Source organism: Carica papaya, chromosome 9 (genome assembly GCF_054855325.1).
Source record: "Carica papaya isolate Zhongbai chromosome 9, ASM5485532v1, whole genome shotgun sequence".
Lineage (NCBI taxonomy): Eukaryota > Viridiplantae > Streptophyta > Magnoliopsida > Brassicales > Caricaceae > Carica > Carica papaya.
In genome coordinates this window covers 11,172,186-11,193,164 of record NC_142317.1, presented here as the reverse complement: position 1 = coordinate 11,193,164, position 20,979 = coordinate 11,172,186, and the positions used below count along the sequence as shown (strand labels likewise).

At 32.6% G+C, this 20,979-nt stretch overlaps 1 protein-coding gene and 1 long non-coding RNA gene across 2 annotated transcripts; one reads left to right on the top strand and one right to left on the bottom strand.

The window, feature by feature from the left end:
- The first annotated feature begins 10,074 nt into the window (after positions 1–10,074).
- On the top strand, positions 10,075–10,808 carry LOC148239803 (uncharacterized). The gene is made up of 2 exons (XM_088212059.1): positions 10,075–10,314; positions 10,602–10,808. The coding sequence occupies exons 1-2, from the start codon at positions 10,075–10,077 to the stop codon at positions 10,806–10,808; spliced, it is 447 nt and encodes a 148-aa protein (XP_088068185.1).
- A 5,772-nt stretch (positions 10,809–16,580) lies between these two features.
- On the bottom strand, positions 16,581–18,505 carry LOC110823027 (uncharacterized). Its single transcript, XR_002541328.2, has 2 exons — positions 18,186–18,505; positions 16,581–16,876 (listed from the first exon to the last, which is right to left on the bottom strand). It is a non-coding gene; the product is annotated as an uncharacterized LOC110823027 (long non-coding RNA).
- Positions 18,506–20,979: the final 2,474 nt, after the last annotated feature.

Genomic DNA, 20,979 nt, shown 5'->3' with positions numbered 1-20,979 from the left:
ATAATTTTTTCGTTCTTGATTTGGAAGATAATATATATAGTAATTGTATGTTTGCTTATGTTTCTCACTTTGATTGTGATTTTGAATTTGTTAAGTGACATACTAGACTTGGCCATATTGATCAAGACTGAATGAGTAGACTAGTTAAAGAAGGTCTTTAAGATCGGTTTACTAAAGTTAAGTTGCCTAAATGTGAGTTATGCTTAGCCGGTAAAACGAGTAAGAAGTCTTTTGGTAAGGCTTCAAGGGCGTTAAGTCCCTTAAAATTAATCCATTTTGATATTTGCGGGCCTTTAAATATCAAAGCACGTCATTGTGCTACATACTTTCTCACTTTTATATATGATTATTCATGATATGGATATGTATATTTAATTTCTCAATGCTATGAAGCGTTAGATATGTTCAAACGTTTTGTAGTAGAAGTAGAAAATAAAATGGATCGAAGAGTAAAGACTCTTCATACCAATCATGGTCGTGAATACATTTTTGATATGTTCAAAGAATATTATGAGAAAAAAGGTATACGTAGACAACTTAAAATTCCCCATACCTTACAAGAAAATGGTGTTGCAGAGCGAAAGAATCGTGCATTACTAGACATGGTTAGATCGATGATGACACATGCTAACCTCTCTAATAATTATTAAGGAGATGCATTGCTTATGATAACTTACATCCTTAACCGTGTATCAAGTAAAAGTGTAACCGTCACTCCAAATAAGTTATGGAATAAAAAGAAACCTATTTTGGATCATTTATGTCCTTGGGGGTCGGCAGACTATATGCATAACCCAACCCACAAGCATAAAAAACTAGGTAAAAAAAAAAAACTAAGACGATGTTCATCAGATATCCCCAACATTCAAAAGGATATGTAATGTTTGGAGAACACCTGAATGGTGGAATGACTGAAATAGACTCTTGCAATGTTGATTTCCTTGAGGATGAGTTCCCAAGCATTAGTGAAATAAAAAAGAATCTCGAATTGTATGAGTTACAGGAGGATATGCAACTATCTATTGGTGAGAGATTCTTCAAGAGTCTCAGGTCCCAGAAGTGCATGATAAATACCGCCAAAGCCCAAAACTGCGGAGGAAATTAAGTGAAGTACTCCAGATACAAAGTATGGAAAGGTGTCTATAACTTCTCCCCCAGGACCTACCCCCCAGCCTAGAGTCGCTAGTTGGGGAAGTAAAATTAATCCTTGTTCGTACATGGGCTTTTCTGGTACAAAATGAGCCACTTCAAATAGGTTCATTGCTCCGGCCCAGAATACGATTAATCCGACATGGGCTACAAAAAATGATAATAAATCTCGTCGTTAATAAAAGAAATTAAAAGAAATCGCGATGCGTTTTCTTGTTCCTGAATGGGCTTCTTCCATTTTTTATTCAATTTAGGTTTAGGCTCTACTCCGAGTAAAGATCTGCCCGATTTAGATTTGCACATATAGGACAATTACAACTCTTGTAATCTATGTTTCCATCTTGCCCGGATTACAAGTAGATGTTATTTGAAATCAATGTAAGTGATGAAAAATAAACGATTCTTCCCTCTGAATCATAAAAAATTAGGTATTGAGAACCTACCAAGTCACCAAAGATAGTGAAATTCCACTAAATGAAAGAGATAATCAGAGTGATCCTATTATTTTAAATGGTAGAAACTTGCCTACAAATTATAATCTACCGAAAAATGTGGTTAGTCCTCAAAATCTGAGCTTAGAACATAAGCTTAGTTTTCAAGTTCGAAATCCATGCCAAGTGACAGTGAGAGAGATTTATCATCTAGTTAGGCAGGTGATAAAAGTCCTAGAATCTGAAGGAGTAAGCATTGAAAAATTTCTTGACGATATTTTTAAATCGAATGAAAAATTTTCTTATGCACTCCTTTAGAAATTGAGGAACCCACTTCCTTTAAGGAGGTTGTGAATTCACCAAATAGTAAAGAGTGGATTGATGCCATGAAGGATGAGATGGATTTAATGATGAGAAATAAGGTTTTGGAAATACTTGATATTCTAACTCGACATAAATCAATTGAAAACAAGTAGATTTTCAAGATAAAACATGAAGCAGATGGATCAATTGAAAGTTTAAGGCCGACTAGTGGCGAAAGGTTTTACCTAAATTGAGCGTACAGATTATGAAGAGACTTTTTCTCATGTGGTGTGATTTGCCTTTATTCGCCTCATTCTAGCCTTGGTTGCCCATTTGGACTTGGGGTTATTTCAAATGGATGTTAAAACTGTTTTCCTTAATGGTACACTTGAGGAAGAAATATGAATGGATCAATCTATTGAGTTTGTCTCAAAATGTCAAGAAAATAAAGTTTGTTATCTTAAAAGATCCATATATGGTCTCAAGGAGTCTTCCAGATAATGGTATTTCAAATTCCATGAAGCCATTACTTCATTTGGCTAATCCTTGGTAGATGAAGACCATTGTGTGTATATTAAGAAAATAATGGGAGGGATTCTCTCCTTATACATTGATGAGATACTATTAGATGAAAACAACATGGAGATGATAAATGCCACTAAGCAGTGGTTGTCCTCTGTTTTTGAAATGAAGGACATGGGTGAAGTCAGGTTTCTCCTTGGCATAGAAATAATGAGAGACCGTCCCAATAAACTTCTAGAACTGTTCCAAGAAGCATATATTAAGAAAGCTTTGGAACGATTTTAGATGTATTACTCCAAACCCATTGACACTCCTATTGAGAAGGGTCTAATCTTAAGTCTTGATCAATGCCCAAAGACAGATGAAGAGAAAAAGAAAATGAGTAACATTCCTTATGCTAGTGCAATAGGCAATTGATGTATGCCATATTGTGTACATGATTGGACATTTGTTTTGTGGTTGATTTGGTAAATTGTTATCAAAGTAGCCCTGAACCTATTCATTGACAAGTAATCAAGAGAATCTTGGGCTACCTTCGTGGTACAAGTGACATGGTCCTCTATTATCAAGGAGGGGACTTAAGATTGAAAGGATATTCAGATGCAGACCAGGATGAGTATAAGTTAACCTTGGGATATATTTTTGTCATTGATAGAGGTGTCATATCTTGGTGTAGTAAAAAGTAAGACTGCATTATTTTATCTACAATAGAAACAGAGTATGTTACTGGTTGTCTTGCTGTACAAGAGACAATTTAGTTGAGAAGCTTTCTACAGGATCTCAACATCATCCCTAAAGTTGATGAACCTGTAGAAATGCATTGTGACAATACTGTTACCATCCAATATGCTCAGGATATGAAATTCTATAGGAAAACCAAGCATGTTAAGAGGTGTTATCACTTTGTTCGAGGCACCATTAAAAAAGGAGAAGTTGATTAAGTATATATCCACTAGCAAAATGGTTACTGATCCTTTGACTAAGCCTATACGTAGAGATGTTTTTCATGTGAAGAGTCTAGGTTTGCATAGACTTTAATTTTCGAGTGGGATTTGATACGTAATGGACATATATTTTTGTGTATTGATCGTTCATACAACAAAAGTTGTTATTTTCTTATGAAATGTTCATGAACATAATTGCGTGATTAGAAATGTAATAATGTCACCAGGTTTTATGATCAACTTTATCACATGGGTGATCTCCCTAGCGCTTGAGTAACGGGTATGATAAGACTAAATCATATTGGTGTTAAGTATGTGCAATATGGACTATCTTTATACTTGTGTTGTATTAATAACAAAATATTAAAATTTTATAATCGTCTTAATATGTCTAAGATGAGACTCTGGAGAGTCGAGTATGAACTATACCCGATTCTATAATAAAGCCTTAGAGCTGAATATCGAGTGTCAGGTCATACATTGAGTATGTTAATCAAGTGACTCAAGTTAAATACTTGAGTAGTATCTGGACTTATGATTCACACGACATAGAAGAGTGACATGCCCAACTTGTTGGGACCTATGTTGTGACATACATATTATACTGTATGTGCTATATGACGATCGATATAAGGAGTGACAAAATAATTTCCTTCTTTATCACTATGTAAAACTTATGGACTCTTGTGTCCTCCTTGTATGATACCTTTTGACTTGGAGCTATCACATGAAGTCAAGATTTGATGTTACTACTTTAATATTTTTCCAAGGATTGCGACCTATACGGTCCAATAGAGCATGTTAGAAAAATAATCAAGTTGAGATGGATTGTTATGAGTGTCTAAAGAATAATTTGTTTGACATCATCACATAAGCTCAGACAGTTATATTTTGCACATAACTAAGTAATATAATTATAACATAGTGGGACAATGTATGCTGACGGTGATGTTCAAATGATTTAGGGTATTATAAATATGAAAGTGTTATATTAGTTATATGGTGACTTAATATAACACTATTGTCATCTTTTGGTTGCACACCCTATATCCTGTATGACGCGTGAGAGATATGTTGATGTTGTAATATATTGTAGTTAGTGTAGTTTGTGTAGCCGAGTGAGAGATGTTGTATAAAATTAGAAACGTTCATAACACCTATTGTAAAAAGACACGACCATTCGTAAGTCTATAAGATAGAAATCCTTCTTGTAAAAATGTATGACTCTTGATGAGTATCTAAGGGAGAAAGTTTTTTTTTTCTGTTCACTTAAGAAAGCAGATAATATTCAGAAAAAAATATATTAACATTCTCTCTCTAATGTTAAGTTAAACCATAAGCAGACTTGGGTTTTGAGGTGTGAAGATTACACGGAACTTTAGTAGCATCGAGGATAAAACAAAAGACATCAACAATTATTCTCTGTTGGCAGAAAAACAAGTATCTTATCTTATTGCTTCCATATTAAGGTTAGTCCTAATTTTCTAACATTTTAAAATAAGTGTGGATATTGAAATAATATAGAATTGATACAAAAATTTAATTCAAATTATTATGTTTGTATAGTAATATTAGTACACACAAAATGTATATCTATATATACACTATGTACTGTTATATTATATATAACTATATATTGTATATAATATCTATATATATATAAGACATATATAGTTGTTATATATATAATATCTAATATAACACTCAATAAAAAAGTTAATTACGAAAAAAAAACCTAAATTGAAATGTTATTTCTAAAATAATATCAAATAGTAAAAGTTAATCAATTAATTTTTTAATTTTACAAATATGTAATGGGATAGTGTGAACAGTGATGACAATTGACAATAACAAAGACAATAGTGGCTAGCAACAACAAAGAATGACGGTAAACAATGATAGTGCGTGACGGACAATGAATAACACTAGACAATGGTGAGCAAGGATAGTAGCATCAATAGTTGAGTAAAATGAAAACATATGATTTTTTAATTTAATTAAGAGTAATATTGTAGGAGTCATTTTTAAAATATAAAATTTCAAACTTAAGTATTAAAATATACCAAAAGCAAATTTTCATTTTGCTTTTTATTAAAAACGTTTTTGATTTTCCCATTTAGCAGCAATGTGCCTTCCAAATATATAAGCTACACTTAGGCATCCTATATGCATCATCATCACTTGTTAAAAGAGAAACTCTTAAAAGAAAGAGTGGGGGGTTAACCCCACTACGATATACAATCTTATAAGGATATGACATTTTTAATTTAAGTAAACACCTAAAGAGCTCTTAAGAAATAAATATGAGAGATCAACTTCACTATGATATGAGATATTATTATTAGAAGCGCAACTACTTAAGTAAGATGGTCTAAAATAAAAAAATAAAGTTTGGCATCTTTAGAATACTAGCTTTTAGATATAAGAAAGTTGTTGAAATTTTTAAAAGAAATACTAACCTTCATGTCAATTAAGTAAATGATCTAAAAAAATATGTTTATAAGAGCAAACAACCAATAAATGATGTAGATTCTTAGCCAAAAAAATTAATATGAAAATATCTAGAGATGTCAATGAGACATCAGAAAAGAAGGTCGCAAGAAAGAAGTTTAAAGCAATTTCTCTAAAATTAGAGAAAATATAAGCATATTAAAGGGATCTTACCATAGGCATGGAAATCTACTTAAAAGAAGTTAGAAATAGAACTACTCACGAGGGTGTTTATGGATTATATTATCAATATGATTCCTAAACTCTCCACGATAAAAAAAAAGAATTTATATTCCAAATTTGATTTACCTCACTTGTCAATTTATTATCTATTATATGAGTCCCCTCATAATTGGCTTCTCTCTCAACTAATATTGAGCATTTTCTTGGTTCCCAATGGTGATAAATTTACAGTTTTAGTCTTCTCTTGATTAGTCCATTATAATAATCTTTTTCATATTCCTCCTGTTTTTTTCTTACTAATTTAGGATGATGGTGTTTTGTATTTTTTGCTTTGTTGTTTGTGCAATATAGATTGTGTTTACGTGTGTGGTTCAAGAGGTTGTGCGTGTTCCTCTCATGGAATCACTCCTCTACTAAGCTAAATGGTTGTGAAAATAGGAATGTTTACGGTGCTTAAAGTGAAGGTGATTACTATCTCATGCTCAATTCTTTTCTGGGGTAGTAGAATAACTTAGTTCCTGTTGATGAGGGATGCGTGCGTAAGAGTGAATTATTAGCAATCATGTTTTTTTAGAGCTGATGACAAGGCTATGGTGATTAAAGGGGTCCATGACGTCATGATCGTGGCTGAAGGGGTTGTTTGTGGCTTACAACAAATCCAAATGCCTATTTCAACGGAGTTAGTTGAAGCACAAGCTCTCAATTATGGCTTACAAATTGTTGCACAACTTGAGGTCTTATAATTGATAGTAGAAGGGGTCTTTCAGTGAGCGATTAATGAACATGTCATATCTAAAGCAAAATATTGAATTAGCTTATTGTTGATGATTTCATTCATCTTTCTTCTATTTTTCATTATATATCTATTTTCATAGATTTTTCAGAACCATAATAGGATTTCTCATGCATTGACAAAAAGAGTTTTCTTTTTTTTTTAATTTTATTTATACCGCTTTCTCTAAAAAGAAATTACTTCAATTAAACTATTATGATAGGGCAGAATACCTCATTAATTAACGTATATGTGATTAATATACACTGACCTTTAAAAAAGAGTGCAACCTATAGAAATTAAGAAAAGATAAAAAGATTTCAGTAGTTTTAGATTAATTTATATAGATATGAACTTATTAAATATTTGTATTTATTTAGATGATCTCCAAAATGATATCGACAGATGACTTGAGGTAAATTCAACCTTTAAGGTGTTATCATATAATAGTACAAGAAATCTACATAATTAACTATTCAAGATTTTAAAGTTGAATATGCAAAATGTTTTGGAGTAGAGTAGAAATAGAGATTGCATGCATTTCTAGGATCACTTTATATATTTATTTATTTTATTTAAAACATTTATAAATAATTCTTAATTAAACTTTTTTTAAAAAAATAAAAAATTATTTATCATATTAGGAATCAATTATTGTTTTATCCTAAGCAAGAAACCAAGAAATCAAGTGGAAACACAATAGAATTAAGTGTTAAAAGTATTTTCCTATATAAGACATATATTACCTTATTACAACTTCTAAAAATATAATGAGAAGAAATAAAATAATAAGAAAACATCGACAAAAAATAAATCGAACTTAGCATAAAACACAATTTTTTTGACATAATTAAAAAGAAAATTCATGCATCACCTCCATCATAATGTGAAACTGTCACCTCCAAACTATAGAGCAAAACCATTAGAGGTTCTTTGTTGAAACTAATCATAGTGCCAAAAAGATTTAGGGTTTATATTCAGTAGTATGCATTAATTTACTAAATATGAATTCGATATTAATGTTTTTTGGTTTAAAAATATAACAAACCCTCATTATGCTAATTTAAAATTTTATTTTATTTGATTCTGTGAAGAATTTGAAGCAAGAAAAATGATAAGATTTGACAAAAATTTAGTAGAAAATTGATCGAAAATGGAAATCGGTCATGAGAAGTTCACAACCAAGAACGAAAGTCGACATTGGGAATTTTGAAAAAATAAATTATGCCTTTTACTAAACAAATGAGAAAGTATTTATACATAAAAAGTAAAATTACAAAAGTAAAATCCCTTCTGATGATCGAAGAACCTCAAGGCCCAAAAAAAATTTCAACTCACCAAGGTCTTTAATTTTGAAATCAGCATGAAAAAAATCTTTAACAGATTGAATCTCATTCAAGCTGTCACATGCAAGTATAACATCATCCACATATATCAAAAGTACAATGAATGAAGATGTGAATATTTAAGAAATAATAAAAAATTGGAAGTAGCTTGAGTGAATCCATGACACTTTAAAACATCAGTTAACTTAAAGTGTCATTGCCTACTTGCTTGTTTAAGACCATACAAGCTTTTGATAAGTCTACATACCTGATTACCATTAGCTTTGAAGCCAGGAGGGAGAGTAATTGATATAATTGAATTTTATAGATATTTTTCTATTTTATTTGAGTTGATTTTGATTGATTTTTACCACATATGCTGTTGGATTATTTTGGGTCTTTTCAACAATGACTTTGGGACTTGGAAGCAAATTAGAACGGATTAGAACTAGATTTAGCCGAAAAAGGGTTGAAACATGAAAATGTAGGAGACATGGCCATAACACACGACTATGTGTTACGGAGCCAGCATTTCTATTTCTGAGAAGTGAGGTATGACCATGTTCTTGGAAGACATGGTCGTGTCCCTTATACGGGGTTAACACATGGCCATGTGTTAAGAAGCCAACGTTTATTTTTCTGAGTTAGAGTGAGACATGTCCTTGTTCCTGGAAGTCATGGTCGTATACCCTATATTGGGTTAACACATGATCATGTGTTAAGAGGGCAACGTTTCTATTTCGTTCGGTGAAAGAGACACGGCCGTGTATCTTGGAGACACGGTCGTGTCGTGTCTAAAAGCTGAAAGTTAATGTAATTTTGAGGAAGACATGGTCGTGTGTCAATTCGACGCGACCATATGACGTGTCAGATCAGAATATTAGGTCTTGATTGATATTAAAAGAGGAGGAACCCAAAAAGAAAAGGAGACTGAAGGAGGAGAAAAGAGAAAACGATTGCAGACATCAAGAATTTCTTCTAGTCGGTTATTCTTAATCATTTCATGTTTCCTTTAGAATTCTCTTTTGTAATTTTCTTAAAGATGTGTAACTAAACTTTTCTGTTGGGATCTTTGATGAAACCCTAAGGAATATTTTGTGATTTCTCTATGAAAGGCTTTTTTTCCAATCACTATGTGTTATCTTGTAGCTTAATGCATAAGTAGATTGATCACCTATTTTTATTAATTTATGATGAATGATTGGATTGAAAGATTGATCGTTCATTAGAATATCAAGTTAGCACAATAGATTGAATGTGAGTGGAGATACTTGACATGATCTATATATTTGATGATTGAATGTTAATGCATTGATTCATATTAATCCATAGAGATATGTATGTTATTATGAAGTAGGTAGGGTAATTGATCTTAAGAAAGAGATTACTACATGATTGAATGAAATTGTGGAAAAGTTCTGGTTGTAGATTGAATTAAGGAAATTCATAGTTTAACTTAAGGTGGATTCTAAGATCTTAACCGTCGTTATACATTTATTGTTAATTATTTCTAATTCATTATTTCTTTTTGTTGTTAAGTTTTAGTTCATACTCTTTCTCTTAATCGTTTGCCAAATAATATCAATTAGTTGTAATTCTAATAATTGTTATATTAGTACTTGTGGGACGATATCTGAATTTATCGTTATAGTACGTGTTCAAACTAGTGTACTTACTAGGTGAGTTGACATCACAACAAGTTTTTGGCACCATTGCTAGGGACTAATACTAGCAATATTAGAGTTGACTAATTTTTATTAGTTTGGTATTTTTACCTTATTTGTTTTATTTTGCGAGCTATTTACAGGGGTTTCTGTAGTGCATGACTAGAAGCAGGGAAGAAATATTGATTTTTTATTTGGAGGACTTGGACTTGTCGTAGAGTGAGAGCACAAACAAGAAGTAGACGACTCTCGTCTTGTGTCAGAAATTCGTTGAGAAGAGGAACAACAACAATGGGTGATAAACCAGAAGGGCAAAAAGAGCGCACAATGATAGATTATGCTATTCTATCTCTTATTAGAATTGAATCAAGTGTCACAAAGTCAGCTGTAGCAGCTAATGACTTTAAGATTAAGCCAGCCATCATCCAGATGATTCAGCAAAGTGTACAATTTTCTTGGTTCCCAGTTGAAGATCATAATGGGCACATTGCTAATTTTTTGAAAACTTGTGATACTTTCAAGTACAATAGAGTGAGCAATGATGCAATCAGATTGAGACCCTTCCATTTCTCATTGAAGGATAACGCTAAGACTTAGTTGAATTCATTAACAGCTGGTTTCATTATAATTTGGGAGGACATAGCTCAACACTTTCTAGCCGCCAAGTACTTCCCCCTTTAAAGACAGCTAGGTTGAGGAATAACATCACTACGTTCGCAGAAATAGATAGAGAATCATTATATAAGTCTTGGGATCACTATAGGGATCTGTTAATGAGAGTTCCTCATCATGGTCTACCTATGTGAATCCAAGTGCAGATATTCTATAATGGTCTCACTGCCAACATCAAGACCATGATTTATGCAGTCACTGGAGGAACACTGAATAATAAAATACCTGAGGCAGCTTACAAGTTGATTGAGGAGATGGCGAACAATAGTTACCAATGGGAGAAGGAGAGATCATCATCAAGAAAGAATGTTAGCTTGCATAGTCTTGATAACTATACAGCTCTATCTGCATAAATTAAGGCTTAACTAAGAAGATAGACAACTGAATATGGTGACAGCGTAACTCGTGCAAGTTCAGAATTTTAAAGTTTAACAAGAGAATCCTTATTCTAATAATTACAATCTTGGATGGAGGAATCACCCTAATTTTTTATGAGGTAACCAAAATAATCATAGACAGGCTACCCCACTATCTTAGTCCCCTATTTAACGAAGGCCAAACATGGAGGATATTCTCACCAAATTCATTACAGCAACGGACACTAGACTGCAAAGTAATGAAGCCTCCATCAAGAGTATAGAAAACTAAATTGGAAAGTTGGTAAAGTTAAATTCGGAACGTGCTTAAGGAACTTTTCTAAGCAACATAGAGAATAACCCAAGGGAGAATGTGAATGCTATAATATTGAGGAGTGGAAAACAATAAATGGAAGTGGAAGCAACTAAAAGGACAAACAAATGAGAGCAACTCAAGTAAGGATAAAGTTGGAAAAAAGGAAGGAGATCAAGAAGAGTAGCCCAATCGAGGAGGGGAACACTCTAACATTCCATATCCGGGGAGATTGAAGGATCAACAAAAGGATAAGCAATTCAATAAGTTTTTAGATATTTTTAAACAATGCATATTAACATTCCTTTGGTTGAATCTTTAAAACATATGCCTAACTATGCAAAGTTCCTAAAGGAGATTCTCTCAAATAAGAGGAAGTTAGAAGACGTGGCCATGGTGATGCTTAATGAAGAATGCTCATCTATTCTACAAAAAAAAAGCCACAAAAGTTGAAGGATCCAGGTAAGTTTACTATTCTATGTAACTTAGGTGATCTGTCAATTGAAAAAGTATTATGTGATTAAAGAGCTAGTATAAATTTAATGTCATATGATACTTACAAGAAGCTATGATTGGGAGAACCTAAGTATACTAGGATTACTTTGCAATTAGCAGATAGGTTTATCAAAATTCCGGTTAGAATAATAGAAAATGTACTAGTTAAGGTTGATAAGTTTATATTTTCAGTAAACTTTGCGATCTTAGATATGGAAGAGGACTTTGAAATACCAATTATCCTTAGAAGACCATTTCTAGCAACTGTTAGAGGTTTAATTGATGTTCATGATGGTAAATTGACTCTTAGGGTACTTGATGAGGAAATTACTTTTTATATATCTAAATCCATAAAATATACGCATACTTTATATGATACTTGTTTTATGATTGATATACTTGATTCGATCGTGTAAGGTGTTTTTTTAGAAAAATTACTTTAAAAATGCATTAGAATAAGATATCATGATTGGAGAAAGTAATGACATTAAGAATGAAGAAGTTAATGAGCAAATAACTTTGCTAAAAGTGAGACCTCAGTTTAATGCACCAAGGAACTTCATATTTAAGGAGATTCATAGCTTTAGTGAAGAGAAAGACAAACCATTAACTAAGGAACCACCAAACAAATTGAAATCAAGGTGGTCGAGGCCTATAGATAAGGTTGAGCCTAGCTCTCCCCAGGCCAATATAGGAGCAGTTCCTAATTCAAGTTCCATCATAGAGGAGAGATTAGAACAGCTAAGTAGGGAGCAAGAAAGAACTGAAGAACGCCAAAGACAAATGGGGCATTATATGATGGTGTACTTTCAACATATAGGATTCCAGCCCCCACCCTACTCAACATAAGACAATTAGTCTCATTTTTATTTTATTTTATTTTTATTTTCAATTTTTTTATTTGTTTTTCAGTCTATCTTTACTTTTTATATCTTTTAGTTCCCTTCTCTCATTTACCACTAATTTACTTGTTTAGTTTTCCTTTAGTATTTGTTGATATATTTTTAGGTTTTTTGCAAACTTCACCAAGGTTGCGTGGATGCTACTCTATCAAAATTTTTGGAAATTTTGTTTCTTTTGTCGTCACTATCTTTCATCTTTCTGCTTTGTGAACTATGGGGAGATAGTCACAATTAAGTGTGGAAGAGTGGTATTCTAATTCTTTATATTTGTTGTTATCCTCTAAATCTTAATAAAGTTTCATGTTTTGATCTTAATGTGTCATGTTGCATCATGACTGCCTATAATGATAATTATGGCATTAAACCTATATGTACTAAGATAAGAATGTTTGTGGAAACAGTTTAGCAATAGAAGTATTTAACCTTTTTAGTTTATTCAAGTTTTAAGGGTTTAGAATCTTTTACATCTTATGAGTTGTGAAATTCGTTCTTTTGTCTAAACTAAATAATTCTTTACAAAAGTAAGCTTATTTTAGTATAGAATTAGATATATATGTATGCAAAAAAAAAAATACTCCGTTAATCACTCAATTTTACATCACCAAGGAGCGTAGCTTAGCGGTTCGGTGATATGCTAGATTAACCAGAGGTCTCAATTTTAAGTCATGGGAACCCAGTTGCCTTTGATAGGGAGGGCTTACTCCTTAGTGGACTGATGTAGCTCGAAAAATAAAATATTAATTATGAGTAGAGCGGTCATTTGGAAGTGTGACCAACTGAGTAACCGGGGGCTAGCATTACCAATGTCTACACTCACGTAAAAAGGTTTACTGACATTCCGAACAACTAATAAGGTGCTTCAAAAAAAAGTAAAAATAAAGTTACATGTATGCCTACTCTTTTGCCAACTGAGCTTGATTATGTTTTGGATTATAAAGTTTGGATATTACGAATGATTGAATGACTCATAGAATATTTTGGATACTTAATTTCTATGAATAAGATTGGACTGGATGGGATCTATATTTTGAAGTTGTTGAATTGTCTTCTATTGATGATTGTGCCTTTGTACATACTATTTTGTATTATCCTGAGGTAATATAGTCTTGGTGAGGAGGATTTCATTAATGGTTTTGCTGTGGAATGGATTTAAGATTGCTTGAGGACAAGCAAAACCTCAAGTGTGGAGGAGTTGATATAATTGAATTTTACAAATATTTTTCTATTTTATTTGAGTTTATTTTTATTGATTTTTGCCACATATGTTATTGGATTGTCTTTGACACTTTTCATGAATGATTTTGGGACATGGAAGAAAATTAGAATGGATTGGAACAAGATTTGGGCGAAAAAGAGTTGAAACATGAAGATGTGGGAGACATGGCCATAACACACGACTATGTCTTACGGAGCTAACATTTCTGTTTCTGAGGAGGAGTGAAACACGACCGTGTGCCTTATATTGGGTTAACACATGGCCATATGTTAAGAAACCAATGCTTATTTTTCTAAGGCGGAGTGAGACATGACCATGCTCCTGGAAGACACGACTGTGTGCCCTATACTGGGTTAACACACGATCATGTGTTAAGAAAATAACGTTTTTGTTTTGCTCGGTGAAAGAGACACGATTGTGTCTCCCATGCTCGGTGAAAGAGACACGGTCGTGTGTTTGGGAGACACGATTGTGTCATGTCTAAAAGCTGAAAATTGATGAAATTTCGAGGAAGACATGGTTGTGTGTCATTCAACACGACCGTGGGACGTGCCAGATCAAAATATTAGGTCTTGAATGATATCAAAAGAGGAGGAGCCCAAAAAGAAAAAGAGACCGAAGGAGGAGAAAAAATGAGATGGTTGCAAACATAAAGAACTTCTTCTAGTTGGTTATTTTTTATCATTTCATGTTTCCTTTAGAATTCTCTCTTGTAATTTTCTTTAAGATGTGTAACTAAGCTTTTCTGTTGGGATCTTTGATGAAACCCTAAGGGATACTTTGTGATTTCTTTATTCAATCTATAAAAAGCTTTTTCTCTAATCCCTATTTGTTATCTTGTGGCTTAATACATAAATAGATTGATTACATATTTATTGACTTATGATGAATGATTAGATTAAGAGATTAATTGTTCATTAGATTGAATATGAGTAAAGATACTTGCTATGATCTATCTATTTGATGATTAAATGTTAATGCACCGATTCATTCTAATCCATAGAGATATGTGTGTTATTATGAAGTAGGTAGGATAATTGATTTTGAAAAAAATATTACTATATGATTAAATAAAATTGGGAGAAAGTTCTGATTGTAGATTGAATTAAGGAAATTTATAGTTTAACTTAAGGTAGATTCTAAGATTTTAACCGTCATTATATATTTATTATTAATTATTCCTAATTCATTATTTTTGTTTGTTTGTTAAGTTTTAGTTCATACTCCTTCTCTTAATCGTTTGCCAAATAATATTAATTAGTTGTAATTCTAGTAATTGCTATATTAGTCCTCGTGGGACGATATCATAACAGTCATATAAACGTATTCCTTTAAATTACAATCTATAAATGCATTATTAATATCCAGTTGGTGTAAATACTAGCCTTTTATAGTAGATACATCCAATAGTGTACGAATAATTGTCAGTTTTACAACTGGAGAGAAAGTATCCAAAAAATCAACTCCTGACTGCTGGGAATAGTCTTTAGCCACCAATCGAGCTTTATATCATTCTATAGACCCATCTGTTTTTCTCTTTACTTTATATATCCATTTGTCACCAATGGGTGTTTTTCCATGAGGCAGATCAACAAACTCCCATGTTTGATTCTCTTCTAAGGCTTTAATCTCATTAGACATTGCCTCTCTCTAACAGGGAAAATATATGGTTTGATAATAGGTTTTAGTTTCAATGTCTTGTGAGATAGCAAAAATGATTTGTGTGTGGGTTCAAGACGGTTATAGGATATAAACTAGGAAATACAATGTGATGTGGATTAGAATTGACGCAAGACTTTAAACCATAAAGATAGTAATCACTTAATGAGATGGATGTCGTGTAGACCTGGTTGATTTCCTAACAGGTACATTATTCTGAGTAATGGGTTCAAGAATATGGGAAGACTGCGGGCTGTATATTATAGGATCATCATTATGTTGTGTAAAAGAAAGAGGGGATATTTCATTAAAGGAAGGGTGAGAGACATTACCTAAATGAAGTGATTTAACAGGAGTGCTTGGTACTGCAATATCTTAAAGGCAGTGAAATTGAAATATGCTCAATGTAATATGTCATCAAATCATTTGGATGAGGAAAAACATAAGAATTAGAGTCGTTATGAGAAGGAGAATTAAATGGAAATACATGTTTAACAAATTGAACATCAAGGGAGATAAATATTTTCTGAGTTATAAGATCATAAACTTTGAACCCTTTAATGTGAGAAGGATAACCCAAAAAAAGACACTTGGTTGCTGGGTAATCAAGTTTAGATTTTTCGGGCATGAGATTAGACACATAACATAAGCATTTGAAAACTTTAAGATGCTTGTATTTAGTAGCAGAAAAAAAAAAGCTCAACAAGAGTCCTATTATTGATGACTGGAGAAGGCAACTGATTAATCAAATAAACAGTATGTGCAACGCAGTCTGCCCAAAATTGCTTGGGTAAACTGGCTTGAAACATTAAGGACTGCCACATTCATAATATGTTGATGCTTGAGTTCCACCACACCATTTTGTTGTGGTGTATATGGACACGAGCATTGGTGTGTCGCTCGTTTGGTGACAAAACATTCAGATATTTTAAACTCTGTTCCATTATCAGTACAAATTCATTTTATTTTTGCATTGTGTTGAGTTTCTATATATGCAAAAAAAATTAACCCCCAAATTTATTGCTTCTCCTTTTTCCAATCATTGGATATAACCAAGCATACCATCTCTTGTCATCAACAATAGTAAAACAAATAATGATGACCATACATTGAAGGGATGGATATGGGACCCTAGATGTCAATATGAATAAAATCAAAGCAAGCTTTAATTATTAAAGTACTAATAGGGAATGACAATCGCTTTTATTTTGAGAGATGACAAACATCACAATTGAAGGAATTACAAGGAAGAATATAATTATGCTTTTGATGTATAACATGCAATTTTGGCGCAGAAGGATGACTAAGAAGGAAGTGCCACAAATTGTGGTTATTAACAATGCTATTACAATGAAAAAAAAAAACTAGAACAAGACTTGGGATTTAAAACAACATTTACAGTAAGTACCCTTTCAGCCTCAAGATAGTACAATCCTTACCTCTCCTTAGTTAAACCAATCTTCTTCTGGGTGTGAGTATCCTGAATAACACATAAGGTATTATGAAATGTTAAACAACAAGGCAAATCCTTCAACAGTTTACTCACAACTATTAAATTCAATGTGATATGAGGTGTATATAAGGAATTATAAAGAACCAGTTTATGTGAGAGATGAACATCATCAACATGTGTAACCAAGACTGATTATGAATTGGGTAACTTGAAATACATGTTTGTAACTAGTCTGCACAGACTAAACATCTCAAGTGAACTAACCACATGGTCTGTAGCACTTGAGTCAATAATCCATTCATTAGGTGCAGTATGAAAAGGTAGAGAGAAATTAATATTTTCTGATTGTGCAGATTATAAGTTGGCAGTAAAGGTGTTCACTTGTGGCATGACACATTTAACTGCTATAGATGAAGATGCAGAGACACTAGGCTAAAACAGGGTCATAAGTTTTTGGTATTATTCTAGGAGTGTTCGATATTGGTCTTTGGTGGAAACAGAAGACAATCCATCAGAGACATTTCCTAAAGAGTGCAAATTTTCTTGGGAGTTCCTTTTCTCAGAATCATTCTGAACCAGTTGAGTGCTGATCTGATTTACACTCAGAATGCTTCTTATGACACTTATCAACAGTGTGACCAACGAGACCATAATGTGTACAAGTTGGCCTCTTGTTGCTGTTATTGAATCCTCCAGTAATTCTCCTATTCTGCCCATTATTATTCTTTTTCTGTTGGTTAGAATTCACATAAAATAGATTGGCCTCATATGAAGATCCCAAGTGTCTAATGTTAAGGGTTCTCTCATGTTGTATTACTAGTGCAAATAACTTGTTTAGTGGTGGTAAAGGCTCCATCATGAATACTTGTGTCCAAACCACCTCTAGATATCTTTTATACATATCATCTACTCCACATGCACACTGTATATTGCACTGACATTTAAATCCAGGCCGCAGATTAGCTAGTTTATACAAAGCATCTTAATTTGAGTAAAATATTCAGTTACCAACTCTGTGTTTTATTTCAATGAAGAAATTTCATCCTGTAGATCACTAATTCAGACGCGGTCGCCTTAAGTGAACCTATCCTCTAAGTCCTTCCAAAGGTTTATGACGTAATCAATAAAGATTACGCTCTGAATAATTGAGGGAGACAGTAATAAAATTATCCATGAAACCATAATAGGGTTGCCAAGCACGGTAAGAAGGATCATCCTTCGGTGGAACATGAATACTTCCATCCACAAATTACAATTTATTACCTGTTAGGACAGTTAATATGAGCAGAAATGCTAGACTTTCACTTAGATGCAGGTAGTAGGGATTTGTAAGTACCTCGTTTGTCTTCACAGTATCAAAAACAACTAGAGCGTCCATGATTTTCTGATGAACAAAACAGCTGGAGATCCACCACTAGAACGATTCACTGTGAGTTTAGAGATTCTTGAATGTGAATGAATTGATGATACCGAATAAATCAGAATGCTCTGATACCATATTTGATTATGTGAAAAATATAAAGCAAGAAAAATGATCAAGTTTGACGGAAATTTAGCAGAAATGGAAATCGTTCGTGAGAAGTTCACAAACAAGAAAGAAAGTCTGACATTGGGAATGTTGGAAAAATGAATTTGTGTCTTTTTATTGAATATATGAGAAAGTATTCATACATTAAAAAGTAAAATTACAAAAAGTAACCAGGTACTTGTAAGCATTTACATTCAATCTAATATTCTAATATATTTAATTTTAGATAAAAATATAATTAATAATAAATAGATTAATGTTAAATAAAGAGAAATTACATTTTTTTATGTCTATATCACTAATAATTTTTTTAAACATTTAAACTACTTTTTATTGAATATATGAGAAAGTATTCATACATTAAAAAGTAAAATTACAAAAAGTAACCAGGTACTTGTAAGCATTTACATTCAATATAATATTCTAATATATTTAATTTTAGATAAAAATATAATTAATAATAAATAGATTAATGTTAAATAAAGAGAAATTACATTTTTTTATGTCTATATCACTAATAATTTTTTTAAACATTTAAACTACTTGTAGATTGTATATTGATAAAAAAAAAAAAAATTATCCTAAATTGTTGTTAATAATATATTTACTTCCGTGTTGCTCAAAACATGAGTGAGCTACATAATTTGAGTCAAATATTTTTAGCATAATACAATCAAATATATTATAAATCAGTTTGAACTCCAATTTTCTTTTAATTTTTTTTTTTTTTCCAAAGCACATCATTTGCAAATTCACTCAGTTTTTCCGGGACATTAATGAATATTTTTCATTGATTTTGAACTTAGTTTAAGTTTTCATTATTTTTATTTTTTAAAAAAGAAATTGGTTGGAAATTTTGATAAAATGGAAGCCTATGTAAAAATATCAGAAGTCCATTTTTGCTTTTTAAAAAATTTTGAACCCTAATTTTCAAATATATAATTCATTTCAATTATCTTTCAGGTCCAAAATGCTAATGAGCCCAATCCCACTTCTAAAATTTAGGCCCATTTTAAGATATAAATCAAAACATGCATCAACTTTGCCAAATAAGCAAAATTCTGCGACTTTAACAAAATTAGTAAAATTCTGTTGAATTTGATTTAGATTTAAACCTTATAAAATAAGAATAGAACTATAATATATATATATATATATCAGATAAAAATAGATAAAATTAAATTCTAATTTCAAAGTAATTTCATATATAATTTAAATTAGCTGTTTTCATGAATCCTAATTAAGAACAAAATTCCATCATTATATATAGAATTGATAATGCACGCGGTTTTAATCAAATTATTAATGTAATATGCAGACTCGAAAATCAGTCTGCAATAATTTTTTTCATTAATTTATTTATAAAATTATTATTTAATTTATTATATTTTAATTTTATTGAAATTTTGAAAAAAATTTGAATTAGGAATGAAATTGAAAATAATTCGGGAGTTGTTTTGAAAGAAAAATTAGAAATAGAGGGTCAAAATATAAATAGAAAAATTTTGGCTATGTGGGACAGCCCAGTCAGCAGTCATGACGAACCAGGGTGAGCCGGGTGGCAAAAACAAGCTGATATCAGCGCCACGCGGGAGGCCACACGAGTGATTCATGTGCCAAGCGATTCGACAGCCCAGGATTGATGTCGCGTGTGTGGATGACCTAGATGCATTTCTCCTTTAGGCTTGATTAAACAAATAAGATCAAATGCAATGAACGAACGAGATTCGACCACGCCATCAGCCTAAATGGGAAACCATCGAATGGTTCTCCCTGCTCTACGTCAACGTAAACAAACAACACGGATCAAAGAAGAGAGGAGTATTTAAACTCCTCTTCATAGGGGAACCCAAACCCTAACCGCCAGCCCCCGCCGAAGGAGAAGAATCAGACACCGAAGAAGAAGGCCGACCGCCAACCACCTCCGCCACCGGAGTCACAGTCGACAACCAAAATAGGTAAAATTTTTCTTTACTCACTTGGAATTTGATTTCGAGCCTTCTTGTGACCATATCAGAGTAAAAAGGACGACGGGTGAGCCAAAAACCACGGGCAAAGCTCGGTGGAGCTGCCACACCCAAAACCCAAAAATCTCTCCAATGAGCCCCTTCCCGTTTCCCATTCTACGTGATTCTTTCACCATTGTGTTCACCGTTCCTTTTGATGCAGATTAGCCGAGAATCCCCAACCGTGAAGGAGAACTGACGGAGCTGCCACGCCCAGAGACTACTCCCGCCGGTAGGTTCAGTTTTTCAATTTTTCTGGCAAACCGAGACTTCCTAACATATTTTTCGTAGGGATGCGTGTTAAAACTGGCTAAAATCGACCAATATCAGCAAGACCAAGGCGAACCACCGCCGTGGGCGGTAGAGCCAGCACCACCATGTTAGAACCCTAAAATTGGCCGAAAAAAATTTTCAACACCGATTTTAAATTTTTTTGGATATTTTTATGTACATGACAAGTATTTTGGGTTCCTGCAGAAAAAAATTCCAAAAATTCGAACTCGTTGGAGGCGCGGTGGACAGTTCGATATTTTAAAATACCGATTCGGTTAAGGATCCCTCACCCTATTCTCGATTACGATAAATTGAGGATTAAT